At 36.3% G+C, this 18,852-nt stretch overlaps 1 protein-coding gene across 2 annotated transcripts in view; it reads right to left on the bottom strand.

Moving 5' to 3' along the window:
• Positions 1 to 18,852, bottom strand: part of LOC122346939 (LIM domain containing preferred translocation partner in lipoma) — a 159,986-nt gene that overhangs the window by 80,418 nt on the left and 60,716 nt on the right. For both annotated transcript variants that reach the window (XM_043241840.1, XM_043241841.1), the window contains exons 4-5: positions 7,678 to 7,784; positions 2,237 to 2,359 (exon numbers count right to left, since the gene is read on the bottom strand). In XM_043241840.1, the coding sequence (XP_043097775.1) occupies positions 2,237 to 2,359; positions 7,678 to 7,784 (230 nt within the window). The remainder of the gene's footprint in view (positions 1 to 2,236; positions 2,360 to 7,677; positions 7,785 to 18,852) is intronic.

Here is an 18,852-nt window from a genome sequence, read left to right as displayed (position 1 = left end):
TCTGTGTCTGATATATGTACTTCTTTGTTATAAATTATGTAAAATGCGGTACATCAAATGAGTAGGATCCCGAAAGCCAAGGTATCATGATACAGCGGTCATTATAGCCCATCAGCATTAATGCTATCCCATGAGGCAATGGGAACATAGAATGTGTCAGATTGGCAACATTGAAGAAACATTACACAAATGCAAGAAGAGCACTTCTTTACACTTCGTTTCAAGTGAAGGCACGTTTGAAGCTGGAGTTTACATGAGTCTGAATAAGTATTAAATCAGCCATGCCATAGGAAGCTAAATTGGAATGACATCCAGTTAAGAAATTCAAAACATGCAACGCATGCTGGAAATTTAAGAAGTATGTGTATAATCCACTCACCAACACTACCAGGTAAAATTAGTCGTCTTCTCTCTTGCCTCCCCTAAGCCCATTGAGTTTGATGGGGGTTTGATGAAAATGAATGTGGGACATGTTGCAATTTTATTGGATGTGACTGGTTCGTGCAATAAATCCCAACAACATTGTGAATGTGAATGAACTATACAATGTAGTTAATGTAATACTAATTTTAAAAAGTCTGATCAAATAACTTGCTGTTAGCAGAACATATGGGTCAAAGGTCAATGTCAAAATGGTGAAAGTGGTATGTCTTTTAATATATTTACGCTACTACATACCTACAGAACATACTTTATTACACAGAAGTCCTAAAGCTCATTCTCATCATATGAGTACAGGATTTCCAGGATATTACTGCAGAAATAACTAGCTTCGTCCCATGCAAAAAATATCAACAAATGGAGATGATCATAACACTTTGACTATCAACAAAGTTCCAAAGGTTTTTCCAGAGTCTTGTTTGTGCAGACTTTATGCTCAATAATAATTTTAAAAGAGTGCCTATCGAGGACTCTAGAGATCAGCAAATGGAATAGACCGACCCCAGAGAAGAAAAGAGGAATAGAGACCGCTTGCCAAAAGCAGGGTGTTTCTAGTTCAGAGACAGCACTCTCCATTATTAAGCTTTGGCCATGTAATAAGGCGAGCTCTATCTGTGGTGCTGTTTGCCAACAGGAGGGACTTGTGGTTGCTCCAAATGCGACAGCATTGACTCCGAATGCACTGGCCTACATTCATTGTGTGTTGAACTATTTAGTAAAGTGCCCTAGGGCTCAACTTGAGTGTCTGCTCTTAACTTCATTTGATATCTATTAATGATATGGGTCATTATAATTTTAGACTATAACACTTTCCAAAAATGAGAAATGACTGGTACACTTACACATTTTGATTTGCTTTTCATCTGTCTCGTTGTGCAACCTAAATTAGTTCATCTTTTTTTTTGGTAGAGTGATAACAGGTTCCCAGAGTGTTTTGTTATTTTCTTTTAAAAAAGGGCCTCTGCATCCAAACCGATTCACTGCGGGAGTCAAATAAAGGCTAATGAATAAGTCAGAGATAAAAATAAATAAGAGATTTTGAGTTCTTATTCAAGTCTGCAGCCTGCGCAGAATTATGGATGACACTCTTCAAAGACCTATTCACACCAATCATGAATATTCATGGTGAATGACGGTTGCAAAAGATTTTGAACAGAAACAATTATTTTTTATATACCCATTCACATTCAGCAACGGTCATTTAATGCATCCTAAATTGCACTGTAATGGAAAAACTTATATTTGTGAGGATAATCTGATCAGTCCGTAAGTTTTGCATCCTTGTCGCATCTATGTTTGTAACCTGCAGTCGCACTAATTGGCGCAATTACCATTTTTTGTGCGTGTTGCACATAATCACGGCTCCTCAGTGAGGATGAGGATGTTTTGAGTAGTATGTGTGCCTGTCAGTCAACACATCGGTGTGGATATTCACTGTATTTCACATATTTTACACCTCGGAAAATGAAAATGTCATCTGAACAAGTAACATGTCTGCCACTTTTGTTCTGACCAATTGTGAAAAAAAGGCATTACACGCTACCAATGGTGATTAAATCTAACAGTCACTTAGCTCATTTCACATCAAACCATGCAAACTGCTATTGTTACACTTTGTTTTCAAAATGGCAATTTTAACAGCATCAACATTGTGTGACTACGTGTTTTTATCATTCGTATAAATTAAACGCTATACTACACTCAATTTCTAAATGGGTGAGGGTTTCAGAATGTCTTTTATTTGGGTTCTGTATTGGTATATGTTGAGGCAATGTGGTTGGAGTAATGACCGTACCTGCGGTGTCCGAGGTTTGTACGGTGAGCTGCTCTCTAGGTCGGCCAGAATGCTGGTCAAGGAGTCGATCTCAGCATCCAGACTAGAACGCCTTTCTTCTAGAGTTTTCTCAGGTCCTTTTATCTGAAACACACAGACACAGTGACCTGTAATGAAATTAGGTCTTTTTGAAAGAGGGTTGCTCTAAATCAGCTAACCCACTTAATCACACTTGAACACGCACGCTACAATGAAAGAAAAATAAGTAAGTATTATACACAAAAAAGTCAATTTTAACATTCAAATAAGGAACATGTGGGCTACTCTTACAAAACACCTTCAGCATTCTGTGATTTTTTTGTCTTTTACATGTTCATTAAAATTAATCGTGGCCTCAGACAATTGGCTGAAAGTGAACTACTGTAACAATAAGACACGATTGTCTGGGAGAAAGTCTTTAGGAGAAAATCTCAGTGATGTGAAAGAATAAACAAAGAACAAATAATGCTTTGTTGGTGAGACAGCTCATCTCATATTAATTGAATCACCCCTCAGCTCTCTCTCCCTCTCACTCTGTCCGCTTTATCTGTTTTCACTCTACTTAAAAGTTTGACTGTCTCCCAAACTGACAATAACAAAGCTTCACTTTCACAAAGTTTTATTCACACTCCGGTTGCAGGTTTCTTTTTAAGATGTTTACACTGAGGTAGCACGGCACATCCATAAATAAATATCCCACCTAACTTAATCTAAATATTGGGTCTCACTTGATTCATGTGTCGTGCAGAGTGTTCTCACCAAGTCTCCAGGTAAGCATGCAATATCTTCTGAATGAGAATACAGTGGGGGGGTTTTTGCCATTATAAATTACAAAAAGCATAACAATGTGGTGAGCTTATAAGTATTCTAGCAAAAACTGGACACTGGAATACATTTTATTTAGAGACCCTAAAGTATAGTTGCTTACCTCTGTCACTTCATTACCATCATAAAAAAAGTCAATGTACAGTATGTCTGAATTTTATCATGCATTTATTTTTTTTTATTAATATTAATTTATTCTAAGTACTATACTAGAGCAGTGTTCAAAAATTGCCAAATTTATTTCTAATGCAAAATATTGGAAGGCAAAATAAGGTCTTCCTAACTATTCTTAAGTAAAAACTGTGTGTGTGTGTGTGTGTGTGTATATATATATATATATATATATATATATATATATATATATAACAATTGACTCTAAAGTCTAAGTCTTGGATGAGCAATACATCTGCAATCACCAACTCCTGTCCTTTATGTCGGAGAGAGAGCAAAGAACAAAATTATCAAAGGCATTTGAGGAATGGCAGCCATGTGACAAAAAAAAAGGTGTGAGGGGCAGACTTTGACAGCGTTCTCGCTCCTCATCAAAGGGGGCACAACAACCTTCTCCCCTCACGGCTGAAGGACACTGATATCTCTTCTTGTCCTCTGCAGCTTCTTCTTTCTTTACATGACACTGGATAAATAAAAGCCCTTTGTGTGCATTGACATAGCTTTGTGAATAGTTTTTGTTAGTGATTATTCAACACAGCGCGGTCATGACACAAATTGTGGTTTTGAAATGAAGAACTTTCTTTTTTTAATAATAATAATAACAACAATAATAAATTGTGAATATAATGTAATCGCGGGGAAATCCCCTGTACATTTTTGCTCAGTTCAAAACTTAAAGTTGGTAAGATGTTTTAATGTTTGTGAGAAATTCTCTTGTGCATTTATTTGATCAAAGAGTAAACTTAAATAAAAAAAATCTATTTTAATATATTTTAAAACTTAATTGATTTTTTTTTTCCCGAAAACCTGAATTTTCAGCAGTATAGCCATAGTCTTGTCACGTGATCTTTCACAAAGCATTCTAATTGGCCAATTTGGTGCTCAAGTAACATTGCTTCTTTTAAACTGCTGAATAACAAGAAGCTAAATTTGCTCTATATTTATTCAGTCTAGTCTGCCTTTGTCTTTCAGATAAAGAGAGGAGAGGAGGTCCTAGGATTGCCTGTGGCGCTGAGCTCATAGGCCAGGATCAGTGACTGACTCTTGGTCTAACGTTATCTGTTTGGATTACCTGTCACAACCTATTACAACCCCTACATGCCTCTATTTGGAGCAGACCAGGCCCTAAAAAGCTTCCCTAACAATGAGGGGAAAGGGTAAACAAAGGTTTGCGTCAAGGTCCTGAACTAAGGTGAACTTAAACTTGGAACTAAAAGCAAACAGACCGGAGGGGAATTAATTAGGAATGAATTGTGCCTGCTGATTGTGCGGTTTATGTGCACCTGCTGTTTGTGATGTTTAGCGGCAGATTCACTAAATGAATTATGCAAAACAGGTAACGGGCACAAACACTGTTGCGACGCTAAACGCTATTTGCATAGTGCAATTCCCGATCTTTTCCGGCTTCTTTCTTAGGTCGCGATCTTACGTAAGTCACTAGGTCTGTACTGCGATCTGAGTTGGCTCTTTTAAAATAAAGTTACGATGCATCATTTGGTGATGACCAGATGGTGATGAAAACAGCGCTGACAATGACAAGGTCGTGGGTTTGCAGTCTATTTAGACAAAGCATCGGTAAATATGAGAAATAACTGCTACCACCATTAGCAAAAAATGTACAGTAATAGTCTGACATTATCAAATAAAAAAGAATATGCTAATTTGCAAAGAACCACAGTTCTATAATGAGCTTAGTTTACATAAAAAGCAGCTAAAGTAAATGTTTAATGTGAATGCACATACTGTAGTACTATTTCGGCACATGTGAAGCCTGTTTGAAAAGAGTGCGTTGACAAACCGCATGAAAAAAAAAAAAGTTGCGTAAATTGATTTAGACCTGTTTTAGAACAGTTTATGTAAATAAGGGAAATAAATACAAAGTGAGTTCCATATGATTATGTGATCAAAAGCAACTTCTGAGGCTATTTCCACAGTGCAATTCCCTGTATTGTTTCATTATTAATTATTCTGTGTGCTGCAACTTATAAAAGGTTCGAGACTTTTTTATTTTTTTAGGCACGTTCCTATAGCAACCAAGATTGAGTCATGCATACACCACAAAAAGATCAACAACAGTTTACAGAAATAAAATACAGTAAAAACACGTAAAGGCTTTAGAAAAAGCACACTTACACAAGCATGCAAGCATTTTTCCCTTCGGCCCTGTTTTGTGAGCCATATTACGTGAATTATCTTAATTCCATTAGGAGAACTGGACAGTCAGTTCAATAGCAGGGCATAGTCTTATGAAAGAAAAGGCATAGCAATCTAATGAAGCACTTCCATCGGTTATGTAAGCCATCCTTTCGCATTCTGGTAAGCACCGTTTGAGGAGAGGAAGCTGATTTAAGTGCTGAGTTTAATGAAAAACCACAGAGACAGATAAGTGAAGTTAAATAAAGACTGCATGTGTTGCTACGTGTTCTGTTACGGGAAACAAAAGAATTTAGGCCAAGTATCATTTGATTATTCATGTTCACCGCGCCACTCCGGCCTCTTCCTCTTGTTAGTTCTGCTTAGGAGCAGAAATAATTCAACATCCCCTTTTTCATTCATGAAAGATGTAAAAAAAACTGGAATTAGGGAAAGCTGCGGATTGCCACTCGTTTTCTGGTAAAGCACCCACACGTGAGGGCACACGTACCGCTACCAGAATCAAGAGACAGCGGTCCTCAGGGAAACGGTGTGATAAACGCAACTAAATGCGCTTTGCTGTGGATTCTTTTCTATGTCACAAACCATCTGCTGTCACTGATCTCCTCTCGTCTGAGATGTAAAGCCGGTTAAACTGACTCCGGAATGCCACTCATTTTTTTTTACAGAGGAATCGAGATCCTCGTTTCTACAGTCTGATGTCTTTTCTGTACTAGCCTAATTATCCGCCGATAACACTGTCTGCCATACGCTGACTCCGTAGAGCTAGATCAACAAACGCGCTGATTCCCTCCGGACAGGCTTCCTCCCTTGCAGAGCAGCGTTCGTGGGAAAGCGATCCAGTTGAGGGTTTTAATAGAGCAGAGAACATGCCTGTAGTCACATTCAGAGCGGCAGATAAAAAAAATTAAAAACTGCTGAGCCCCTGATGATCTGTGGTGTCTCGTCGTCGCTCAATCAGTGACTGGATCCTGTCTTGTAACAAACTGCACGGACACATTATCAGCAGGCCGAAGCAAAAACAATGATTTCGAATGAAAACTATTCGCATTATTTAGATCAACTGCCTGCTTCTAGAACAGCGCAGAACGAGAGCGTTATTTATTATCAGGCCAAGCAATAGCTAGAAGTTCATAACCAGTGTCGAAATATACACAGTTTGTACCGTGCGTTAAATAATCATATAATGTGTGATTACAATACATATATTTCTCTTAAATGGTTTTGAAGCTGTAGCTTAACGGAGGGAGGGCTGACTCCCTTAGAGGGGAAAATGACCGAGGTGAACCAATAGGTGTCAGCCTTCCCTGTGCCCTTACTTGTTTCTAAACGAGTGCCAAATGAACTAAAGAGGGATATAAAAAAACTAGAACACACGCCTAGCACACAGCCACAAAAAAAGACATGGACTTGGCTGGCCTTAGACGGTCTGACGGTAACACATATGAAAAGGGATTTGAAACTTGTCTTACATTTATATTAGGAAACAAAAATCTGAGATCACACTGGAAATGATGGATTCGAAATCTGGTTTAAAACTGATAAGTTCTGGGATTTGACAATAAAAACTTAAAAAAAAAAAAAAAAAGCATTTAAGATTATGGTGTATTTTTTAATAACACTAATGAAATGATTACCATTTTTACACACACTCAAAATGTTAATATATATATATATATATATATATATATATATATATATATATATATATATATATATATATACTTAGAAGATCATGTATTTGATTTTAATAATAATAAAACCTAGAAAATTGTGTATTTTAAATCTGATTTAAAACTTTAAAGCTCTGGTATTTTGACAAAACAAAACAAAATAAACTTTAAGGTTATGCTCTATTTCAGGCCACTAATCAAAATAGGCAAATTTGTTCGTCGTGTGAACTTTTGTACAAAAGGTCATATTTCTTTGCGTCCGCTGAAGCAAATAATTTGGAACACTCACAAATCATGTTTGTTTTGCAAAAGCTTGTGCGGTTCATGCCAACCCGACTGCATGATGTAATTACAGCAAAAGGGGGGGCATTCCAAATACTGACTATTAAGTGCATACTGTAGTACATACTAAATGATATTACTGTTAAAAAAAAAACAATAAAACTTCTACTTCATACCTGTAAGGTTAATATAGTATGCAAGTTCATGGGATTCATTATAAAACAAAAAAAGCCAAATAAAACATTGACACAAAATGGACTTTTGGACTCCACTGGTGGACATATTGTATATTGTGAAGACAGGTTTAGGAAATCTCACCTGAAAGCCAAGGGAGGCCTCATCCATGGGTGGAGGAGGTGGGAAGCTGGATGGAGACGGGAGCCCGCTGGTGTCAACGACAGGTGGAGGAGGTGGGGGATAATCTCCTGTTAAAACAAAAAACAGACAAGAAACACATTTAAAAGCGCGATACCCCATGAGTCAATACGATAAACTATCTTCTTCAGGGATGAATAAATGCACAACAGGTCAGAGTGGGTGGAAAACTGTAACGGTGACATAAATCTGACAGCTGATGAAAGCTTTCCTGGATATAACACTTTCACAAAAAACGGTGATTAACTACATTTTTTTATACCTACATTCTCCTTACAAAATACCAGTCTGTGTAAGTACTTAAAAGTGTTAGGATGTGTAGAAATTGAAAGGGAGGCTTACATACACTTACCATATTGTCCCTGATAGATTAATGCATTTAACAGCAACCATTTGGTTAACTAAGATGGTCTAAGCTGTAGTAAGTAGGTGTTTGTAGAGATTAAAAATTTAAGTACTGTGCTCAAAACAAGTGAGATGGGATATTTGTCCAGCCAAGTGTGTGGCAACAAGCCAATCGCTGAGTTGTAAAGTCCATAGCTAATCCAGGGATTGGGTTCCAATGCATGTTTCAGGGAGGATCAAGATTTACGCGCCAAATTATTTTCTGATTTGGCTGCACTCTGCGTCCAATTTAGGACTGAATCATTTGACCGTCTAAGTACCAATCCAGACATGAGCTTTTCAAATGACTGCCTTTTAGGGGAAGCGGTAGGAATTCAATGAGTTTTTGAAGATACTTTTGATCAATTTTTTTCCAATCTTATTTTAAAGTTATCTGTCTTTTGGATCTAACTGATGTCATAAATGTTGTTTATAAGAGTATACTGGTCAAATTAATTAACTATGGTTTAGAAATCTATTGCAGAAATATGAATGCAGACGGAAAAATGTCACATGCTGAAATTTTTGTACATTGTAATATTTCTGTGAACATGGCATCAGACATTCCCTAAAGGCTCGAGCACTTTACGTGAACCATTTATGTAATAACCTCGTGACCTCTGTTAAAAATCATAAGCACTCCAACCATGGCATCTTTAGCATTCCAAAAAAAGGAAAAGCATCCTACATCCCCCTTTCTCCTCCTCCTATAATCATCATTTGTACTTTTCTCTGCCTTAGCTTACATCCTTAAGTCACTTGTAAGTTGCAAGTTGACACAAAATTAATATCTTAAGTTCCTTAATATCTTATGTCTTTCCATCATCCAGTGATGTTTGGATTTCTCGATTCAGGGCAACACGAGAGACGTAAATGTTTCAAAGACAGCATGATTTATTGAAGAGGTCTGGAAGAACAGGGCAAAGAGAGACCAAGAGAGGGAGATGTGGGACAGTACCACTCAAGCGGTGCCTTGAACTACAGAATAAAGTGAAAGAGGAAGTTAGTCTTTAACTAAATGTGGCTAAGAACAGACATTGAGACAGTACCAACCCAATGGGGTTTTTTTTTTTTGAGTGAAGGTTCCATAAATATACAGTGATTCACTAATTAAATGACGACTGGTTTAGACTGAAGCCTTTTGATACCAGCAGTATAACCTCTAAACGACAATTACCAGTAAATGCATTTTCACTCAAAAAAATAAATCTCACAAAGGTGACCTGATAATTTTAATAATAGCTCTGTTCCAAAATCTAGCGAGCTGCCTACACAAGTGGCCTCTCTTAGCTGCTTTCAAGCTAAACTAATTAATTGTTTTAGCCACCTTCTAAGCATTATATATACACAGTATCTTTCAAAGAGAAGTCAATCCCACAATGCTTTGTGACATGAGAGAAAGAGAATCCTGAAAATAATTGTATTATTGGTTCCATAAAAATGTTAAGCATCGGAACTAATAATAATAACAGAAAAGTTACTTGAGCACCAAATCAGCCAAACTGGTCTCATAAATATTTGCACTTTTTGAGACGAGGTAGAAATCAGCATATTACACTGTAAAAAAAAATCTACAGTAAAAATCTAACATCTAAAATTTACAGTAAAAAAGTTCAATCCTACAGTAAAATTTTACTGTAAAAAATATGGTGACTGCGTTTTAGGTTTTATGGTTCTATCTATCTTTACACGGCCATTAACATAACATGGAACAAAACGACATATGATTGGTTGCTTTACCCATCAGTCACTTGGCCCTTTGGGAGGTCTTTGGCCATTCAAAGAGACCAAGGTTCTGCCATCAGTCTGAACGTCTGGCCGTGTGAGACAAAGTGATGTTCAACTGAACTGAGAATTCAACCTCACCATCGCACGAATGAATCGAATCATCCAATTAAATCGAATCTAACTGAATTTAAAAATAAAAAGGCTTTAAATTGTGGAAACATTTCACAATGCTATTGTTAAATAAGCGCAGCTTAAACACAAATATTTATATAAATAATATATTTGGGAGAGAAAAAGAAAAAGCAATAATTACAAACTACAAATTTTAAATTATCTATATTATTTAACAGAATATATATGCTATATATGCTACACATTATGCTTATTAGAGCAATTGGATGTGCTTGGCCTGAGCAACATTATTTGATTGAGTCGCTGCCTTAGCGTCCTTTATGAGTCACATATTGATGTTCCATTTCAGTTGAGAAGGCAATCGTCTACCTCTATACAGCAAGGCACTTAAACAGAGCTATTTTCCTCTCACAAATGCACATGAGAACAAAAAGTAATCATCAGGTCAACAGAACACGTAACATTACACGTTACATTACAACTTGTGCCTGACAGCTCTGAGATTTCAGTCGCTGACAGATTATGCTAAATAGGTCTCTGCCTTGTGACACACCGTTACAAAAACAAGCACGGCCATTATACATGTGTGATCAGTGAGGTGTCTGCGGTGTGGGGTCAGAGAGTTTGGGACATGTTATCTGGTTGCTGGTTCGCTATAGAGAAACCAGGGGGCCCTGTGCCATGAATGAGAGAGGCTCCATTTATGCAGACCGGGAAGCGAAGGCAGTGCTTACTCGCTAATGAGACAAGCAGCAGGAACACCTACTTATTACCACACATTTCCACTCAACTCTTTATTGAGCAATTACACTCAAGTACCGGCTTTGTGAGAGCCGAATTCTAATCAGTAATTAAAGTTATTTGAAAGGACCATGAGAGGTATAATTGGTAATCAGGAACATGAATGTTGTTAAGGGTTGAGTTAAAAAAAAAAAAAAAAAAAAAAAGGAAAAGGAAAAACAAGCTCTTGATGAAGTCAGTGGAGCATAAGAGCAGAGATGAAATGCACTTCCTGTAACAGGACGATTATGTGTGCGTTTCTCACATGTGACCCGTAAAAAAGGGTTTTATTTTAATCCAATCATGTGCTTATGCAGATGTATTATGTGTTTGCATACACAGTAAACGCTTGTTTCTTAACACACCGCAGTTTTATTGGTAACACTTTACAATGGGGTTCAGTAGTTAACATTAGTTAACTGCGTTGGTTAACGTGAACTAAGATTGAACAATGCTTCTAAAGCATTAATTAATTTCAGCGTTTACTAATGCGTTATTAAAATCACACGTTTGTGGTTATTGGACTGTGAATTAACACGAACTAACAATAAACGGCTGTATTTTTATTAACTACCATTAACGAATATTAGTAATAAATACTACAGTTAAATGTCTTGATCATTGCTCATTCATGTTAGTTAATACATGAACTAATGTTAACAAACGGCACCTTACTGTAAAGTGTTACCATTTTATTTTCTGCGCTGAAAAGTGCGGCGATTTGTTATTGAAGCAACTGTGGCATGTACACTCATAAAGCTAAATTTTTAAGATCAAACCAGAACATATGCAATATTTATAAGGTTTTTTGATAATCCACTTGCGTATTAAAACAGGCAGCTAAATCATCATGTAATATCTTTACTTTTTACATAAAGGAAATGTACGTTTACAGTATACGATACAAGATATATAACATTAATGTAAAAAAAAGTATTACGATTAATACTATAAATGGCACTATAGGATGTCATTAGAATAAATCCAAAGAGCACGATTTTAAAAATATTTAATTTAAGTTAACATCATATCTTTTTCAACGAATAAAGCTTAAGGGAGACATGTTTGAATCCTTTGCAGAGAAGTGTCCTCTGCAAAATCTGACTCTCGATGCAGCCTAGATTGAAACTTTTTTTTCGGCCAGAGGAGAAAGACAACTTTATAAAGACTTTTATTTTAATTTTGCTCAAAGCTCTGCGCCCCGAAAAAGTTTGAGAAGTAGAACTGTAATATAATAGCTACAATCCAAACAGTAGAATGATGACTATAATCTTGTCATTCCACGTATCCAACAGGTTTCTTTGTGTTCATTTAAATGCGCAGAAGTTGTTTGAGGCTGAAAGCGGACAAGAGGAACTTCATTTTGCAATATCTGCGTTTGAACTCTACGCAACCTCTGTCCATCTGGCATTGATACTGGCACGGCAGCAACTGACAAATATACCGTTTCAAAAGAGCATCTATCCGCGTACTGTTTACGAGATGAAAATCTCCACACTGACAGACTCAGTCATAAAACCGGAAGAGCTTTCCGTGGAATGTCACTTTTGTAATCTGCGCAGCACGTTGCGTGTTTATTTGGTACATATTTAGATGCATTGACATTTTTGTCTGCGCTCCAAATTCCCCAATGAATTTGATTTACAGCAGAAGTTCAAGCAGAAGCATCTTTGCACCAGCATTTAAACACACCGCAGTAAACAAAATGAATGGCTGGGTGCATTTGGCTGCGAGGATATCCAGTTTTGTCATATCACTGGCATGAAACTCATCTGGGAAATGTTACAAAAGTGTGCGCCATCCACTATATTAACATCTCCACTCAACAACAAACAAAATCAACAAAAAAAATACGCTTCCATAATAATAGTTACAAAAAATTATTGTTTGATTTTATACTATTTTAATTCTTTTGGGAATCAGAATTAAATATACCGTTAAATAGATTTTTTTTTTATTTAATTATATACGTATATATATTAATAACGAAATGAAAAATAACAAAAAAAGAAATAGAAAAAGAAAAAAAAACTGAAGTAAAAAGGGTAACATAAATCTATAATCCTTCACAGGCCTTGAAGAATAAAGTGTTATAATTACCATTGTGACATTTCCAACGGTTTATCTTTGTGGAGACGCTCTCAAAATGTGCTACGGCATGGAGACGTCCTAAACGCATTATTTTATCTGTAATTATCCGTCCGTATTCTCTCTAGCATCCGCTGCAGCTCTGAGGTTCAGTCCTGCTCTTAATTAACTATAATATACAACAGACTGATTTATGGCTTCATTTGGCTTTGAGGTTTGAGGTTTTTGGAGATGTCCTTCTCGAAGCATAGAGGAGCCGACAATGCTGGTTTGTGGAGATCTGACAGGAATTCGAGAGGGATGGAAAAGAGAGTTTTAAAATTTGGAGACATAAAAGGGGGATTAAACTATTGTGTGGGAGCAAAATGGAACAAGTACAACAGAGAGGTGATGCCCTCAAATCTACAATCCCAGCAGTGCGATCTTCAATAAAAAAAGGACCTCAGAAGCACCATGCTGAATAATTTCTGCACTACCAGCGGAAAGTGGAAGAAAAAGATCTTAAATGAAAACTAGCAGGGTTGTAAATGAGAGTCATTTTCATTTAGAGAGCCAAAAAGAAACTCGTACTGAAGCCATGTATATTTAATACAAATGCTGAAATGGATCTGGTAATTCTGCAGGTGAACGCGTTCCAAAAAGATGTTCCAAGGCCAGAACCACGGGACGTCTGTACAAAGTGCAGACGGGATTTGAAAAGTGAAACATCAGTCCAAAAATGCTAAAGAGATCAGCAGAGAGCAGTGCAGTCCATTGGTTGAAAACAAAAGAGGAATGCCGGCTGGATGAGAACGAGGGATTTGTCTCGAGTGGAGGCAATTTACTACGTAATTTAAGGCAGGCAGGTCACATGGCAGATAAAGAGGGGCTACTGGTTCACGTGAGGACATGTAAGGACACACAACCCAAAACGGCTGACTAATTCTGCTGGGTGCATGGTGTCTGATGGTCTCGGAATTTTTACTGGGCCTTGCGTGTTTGTGCAGTTGAGCAAGCAACGCAGTTTATGGAGGGTACATACGCTAGCGGTACTGTACTGTAATGACATCTGAATGATGAAGGTCTTTAGATGTTGATTTCAAAACCATGGGCATGCATCTGCATAGAATCTCTTGTGCAAAGTAAAAAAAAATATATATCTTAGTTATCATTCTAAAACATACAAACAGATAACATTTAATTTATTTATTTGGGATTTAGTTATATTATATAATTACGTTTTGAATTTTAATACTACATTTTAATTTAAAAAACTATAAAAAATAATATTTCACTTTACTTAATTTGTTCTTTGTGTAAAGAACATTTAATTCACCTAAACACCTTTGTTCACTAAAAAGAACGTTCTGTGAAATGGAAAAGGCTCCTATGCATGGATAGATTAAACAGATCATTTCATTTCATTTATTTCATTAAATTAAATTTAATTTAATATTATTTTTTTTGTAAATTTAACATGTCCTTACAGAAACACTAGGCACTAGGCCTACTGAAAAAAAAATCAGCATTCATCGGCCAGTAATTTGTGTATTTATTTAGCATTTATTATTGATCACATTTTATTGGACATTTATTTATATATATAACTTTTTTTTTGTCTGTATATAGTAACTTAAATCTCTTTCTGTAGCTGTTTAATGCAAACTGACACACATTTGACAGATTCCTACATCTTAATTTTCTTCAGCTAATCTGCGCTTTCATTTTTCAGAATTGATTTGTGTTATGCCGATAAGCCTTCGGAAAACATAGCTGAGTTTCGTATTAGCTTTTAAAATACAAGCAAGTCGGAGGTTTATGAAAAATTAGGGCAGCTTCGTTTTCATTTGTGAAAGTCTTATTCGGCTCCTTACATCCTTGCCTGGCTCGAGCGAGGCACGAAACTTCAAGCTATGGTCTGAATTAAGCTGACCGAAAGCTGTCGTGTCTTTAAGACGCATGTCATATGTTCATTTTCCATCTTTAAAAGCGGGTCATTCGTCAGCCTGTCACTGGAAACGATATGTCATATTATAGAGTTCAGTTCCCATTGGCGTCAGACCCTGAGATTACTGTATTAAAGCATCTGTAAAGTTCGTGACATGTCCCTTAAGTACCGCTAAGAGGATGTGCATCTAATTCTCCTACAAAATTCAACTTACGTTTCAGTTAAAGACATTTACACAGTTTCTAGGTGGTAAGTGGCTTAAAGTGCTGTTTTCACATTGTCTACTCTGCTGTCTAGCCAACGATTATCATAAGGCGGGATTATACGTCGGTGATGAAATGAATGGAAACACTTGAAAGTGTTGGAAACATTTTGAGTAGCCGTTGAGAATCTTTCCTTCAGAAGCAGCGGACGACTTTGTGAACTCGTGGATGCATTTCCAGAACTTTTTGTTTTTTTCCTCCTAATGTGTTTGTTCTGTTATCATCAGATTCTGCTTGCTCGATTCTTTATTGTTATTTCGTTCCGTCTCTCTCCCTCCACATTCGGCCGGTCATCAGTTAACCGACTACCGGCTGTTATGTCAGCCTCCCCACATAAGTCTCTCTGTGGAAACCTGACAGGAAACCCACAAATGAGAGTCTTAACGTTTCCGTAGAAACCACAAGCGTATGCTGCTTACTTTGACAAAAGGCCGTGCAGACAGCTCACATACTTAAGTCTTTTGATCCTGTTTCTTGCACCCATGCAAAGTTTTCGAATAAATTTTCTTTTGTTCTTCACTGAATGTTTTCAGGCCGATACGCATACTTTTCAGGGAAAATCCATGCGAAAGGTATTTTCTATACATAGACTTTTTCCCTAAAATTGATAATAAAATTTAACATTTTAATATAGGAACCAATTGTCACTATTAACTATTTGATTAATAGAATGAATATTACTGGCATACTGGCTATTTATAAATCACATATTCTGCTTATTCCACATCTCAATCACCAATACTTTACTAAGTAGAGTTTACTCAAGCAAAAAAATTAATTAATGAAGAAGTTGGTCCTTTGCAGTACATTTTTAGAAATAAATGTTTATTTAACACCGATAATGCTAAAAATGTTTTTTTTTTTTTTTTTTTTATCACCAAGTCATCATGAATTCTGAAAGACGAGAAATTGAGGACTAGACTAATTGCAAAAAGTTTCTTTAAAAGTTTTTTTATTAAAACTTCACGCTTTTCACATGAAAATGTATAAGAGTCTGCAAAATAACGTCAATTTGCAAAAACAAAAAAGATAACTTTACTTAGCATTATTAATCAATCAGTCAATCAAATCAATAAAATGGTTCCACTTCTGGGAAATAATCATACTGTGTTTTAAAAGCTTTCCGAGCGGATATCTTTGCGAACCAAACGGATTGCACAAACACAGAATTGGTAAGTGGCTAACCCTATTTTTCTGTTGTTTAAGCAATTCAGTTAGGACCGCTGGGCAATCGTCACATCACCTAATTATTATTCATGAGCCGGGCTGATAAGGTTTACAATGACACGTCCCCTCTTTTCTAGTCTCCTGCCAAAGACCGTTCCTTCAACCTTCTAATTAACGAGGTGAACTAAGGCTGTCGGGACATGAACAACTCCCCGTCACATCCACAGTGCCCCTCAGGTGAACTCCAGTCCCCCAGAACAGCGGCGCGAAACAAATGGCCATTACATTGCAACTTCTTTTCTAAACGTGCAAACGGCGAGGCCTTCTTAGTTTAGTGTCAAACTAACATAGTTAAAAGGAGGCATTTAATCAGCAATCTCTGTCGATTAATTTTATTTCCACGTCCTGTTAATCATCACTCCCCGTGCCAGCCCAACCTGTAAAATAGTGATTGGATTATTGTGTGTAGAAAATCAAAAATGAAAGTAAAGGATGAGAATCTGACCCACACGAGGTGACGGTTACTCCTGCATAACCATAAACCTCATTTCTTTCTGAAATCTGAACGTGCGCCAATATAATCAGAAAAATACAAGAACACAAGATAAACAAGCTGGGTGGTGAAGGGTGCATCACAGAGATTACTTTTATATTTCATTATATATATATATATATATATATATATATATATATATATATATATATATATATATATTTATATATATATATATATATTTATATATATATATATATATATATATATATATATATATATATATATATATATATATATATATATATATATATTTTTTTTTTTTTTATTATTATTTTTTTTTTATATTTTTATATTTATTTTATTATTTTAATTTATATTTACCTTTTGGACTTATTGCCTTGATAAATCATACAGATTTGAAATGTGCGATATCTTCCAAAACTGATTTTTTTATTTTAATCCAACACACTTCAAGCTGTGTCTGTAGCCTTGTAGGCACCCCGAATTCAAATCCTGTCCCGCCTTTTCCGATCCCGCCCCCTCTCTCTCCTAATTTGCTTCCTGTCATTACACTATCCTATCTGAATACAGTCAAAAAAATGTACAGTATGTGCTTTCATGTCACAAGGAGTAAAGGGGGTGTATGAGTTCAGTCCACATCCTACTGCCATATCTCCAACACACAATAATCCGAAGAACATCAAAGGCCTCACTAAATCATTTTGAATTTACTGCCCTAATCATATGTGGCATAATAAAGGACAGACGAGTACAGCTGCCACTTTCCTTTCCTGTCAGTCAGACATAATGGCTTATTTGGTCTTCCCTATGCGCAAGCCATGGCTGACAGCCATGCGATGACAGAACTCACAGTATTGTTTGAGCTATAATAAGTCCAGCCGCAAATCTTTCTCCCAGCGGCCTGCGTGAGGAGAACGACCTTTGACCCGTGCGGTGTTCAGAATTCTCTGCACTCAATGGAGAGATGAGAGAAAGGCCTAAAAGGTGTAATGGATATGAAGTGATTGATGAAGGCAGCTGCATGAAACAGCAGAGATCAACACAGTCGCATTAGGATTCTTGGAGAACGCTCAAGTGTTTACTTGAACCTTCCAAGAAAGTCGCAGTTACAACGAAGAGGGAGACTTTTTGTTTTTTTTCTTCTGCCTTTATTTTTTTTTTTCATGAGGTGCTGATGACACATTTAATAAATCCTAATGATTTATACTCTAATCATAATTATTAATTAACCAAATTGTTTGCATATCAATGTTTGCTGAAAAAAAGCCTCTACATGAAGACAGCTTTAAACCTTTATTAAAAGTTATTGCGGAAAAAGAGTAAATTATTGAATAGAAATCACAAAAAGGCTTCAGAAATCTATATATTTTATATACTAGCTGTATTTTAACACAAGAAACACGTTTAGCGTCAGTGACTCGTGTTTAAATCATTCCTAAACTAAGAGAACCCTTTGTTTGCTGAACTTTTTGTTTCTTAAAGGGACAGCTCTTTAAAAATATTGAAAACCGCTAAATTCCATTTTAAAAATCTCCCTCACTGTTTATATATTCAGGTCTGAAGGTGAGCAAATGTTGACACTTTCATTTCTGGGTGAACTATGCCTTTAAGAGGAATGCGCTTGTCTAGCAGGAACAAACATGCCTACGATCAGCATAAGTTCAACATCTTCAGATGCTTTGATTTTCATCGCTACACTTTGATTAAATCATGTTTGAAAAAAACCAACAAAATTAAAGAACTCAATGCAAAGCCCCTGGTGGCCCAAATCTGACTCCCACAAACCAATGTGACTGGAGAGCCTTGGGGGTCTTTTGCTAGTAAGTGCAGTCCCTCATTTGCATGTATTCTAATCCGCAATTTTATATCAGATTCACAGTTTGATATAAAAAGTAAACATTAATGTAAACTGCTATAATCTTCCCTTATCCTCTGATAACAAGCGTAGATGCCAATTGTCCTACCAGGCGAGTAAAAATAAATACTTTATACAAACATAAGCAAAAATAAATAACAAATACGTATTTTTATATTTGTATGCGTGTGCAATATATATCAGTGCTGTCAAACCACACACACAAGCATGTATATATTGCATAAAAATATTTTCAAAATATATATTGTATGTATAT

The sequence above is a fragment of the Puntigrus tetrazona genome, chromosome 6, assembly GCF_018831695.1.
Source record: "Puntigrus tetrazona isolate hp1 chromosome 6, ASM1883169v1, whole genome shotgun sequence".
NCBI lineage: Eukaryota > Metazoa > Chordata > Actinopteri > Cypriniformes > Cyprinidae > Puntigrus > Puntigrus tetrazona.
This window is presented reverse-complemented; position numbering and strand designations above follow the sequence as displayed.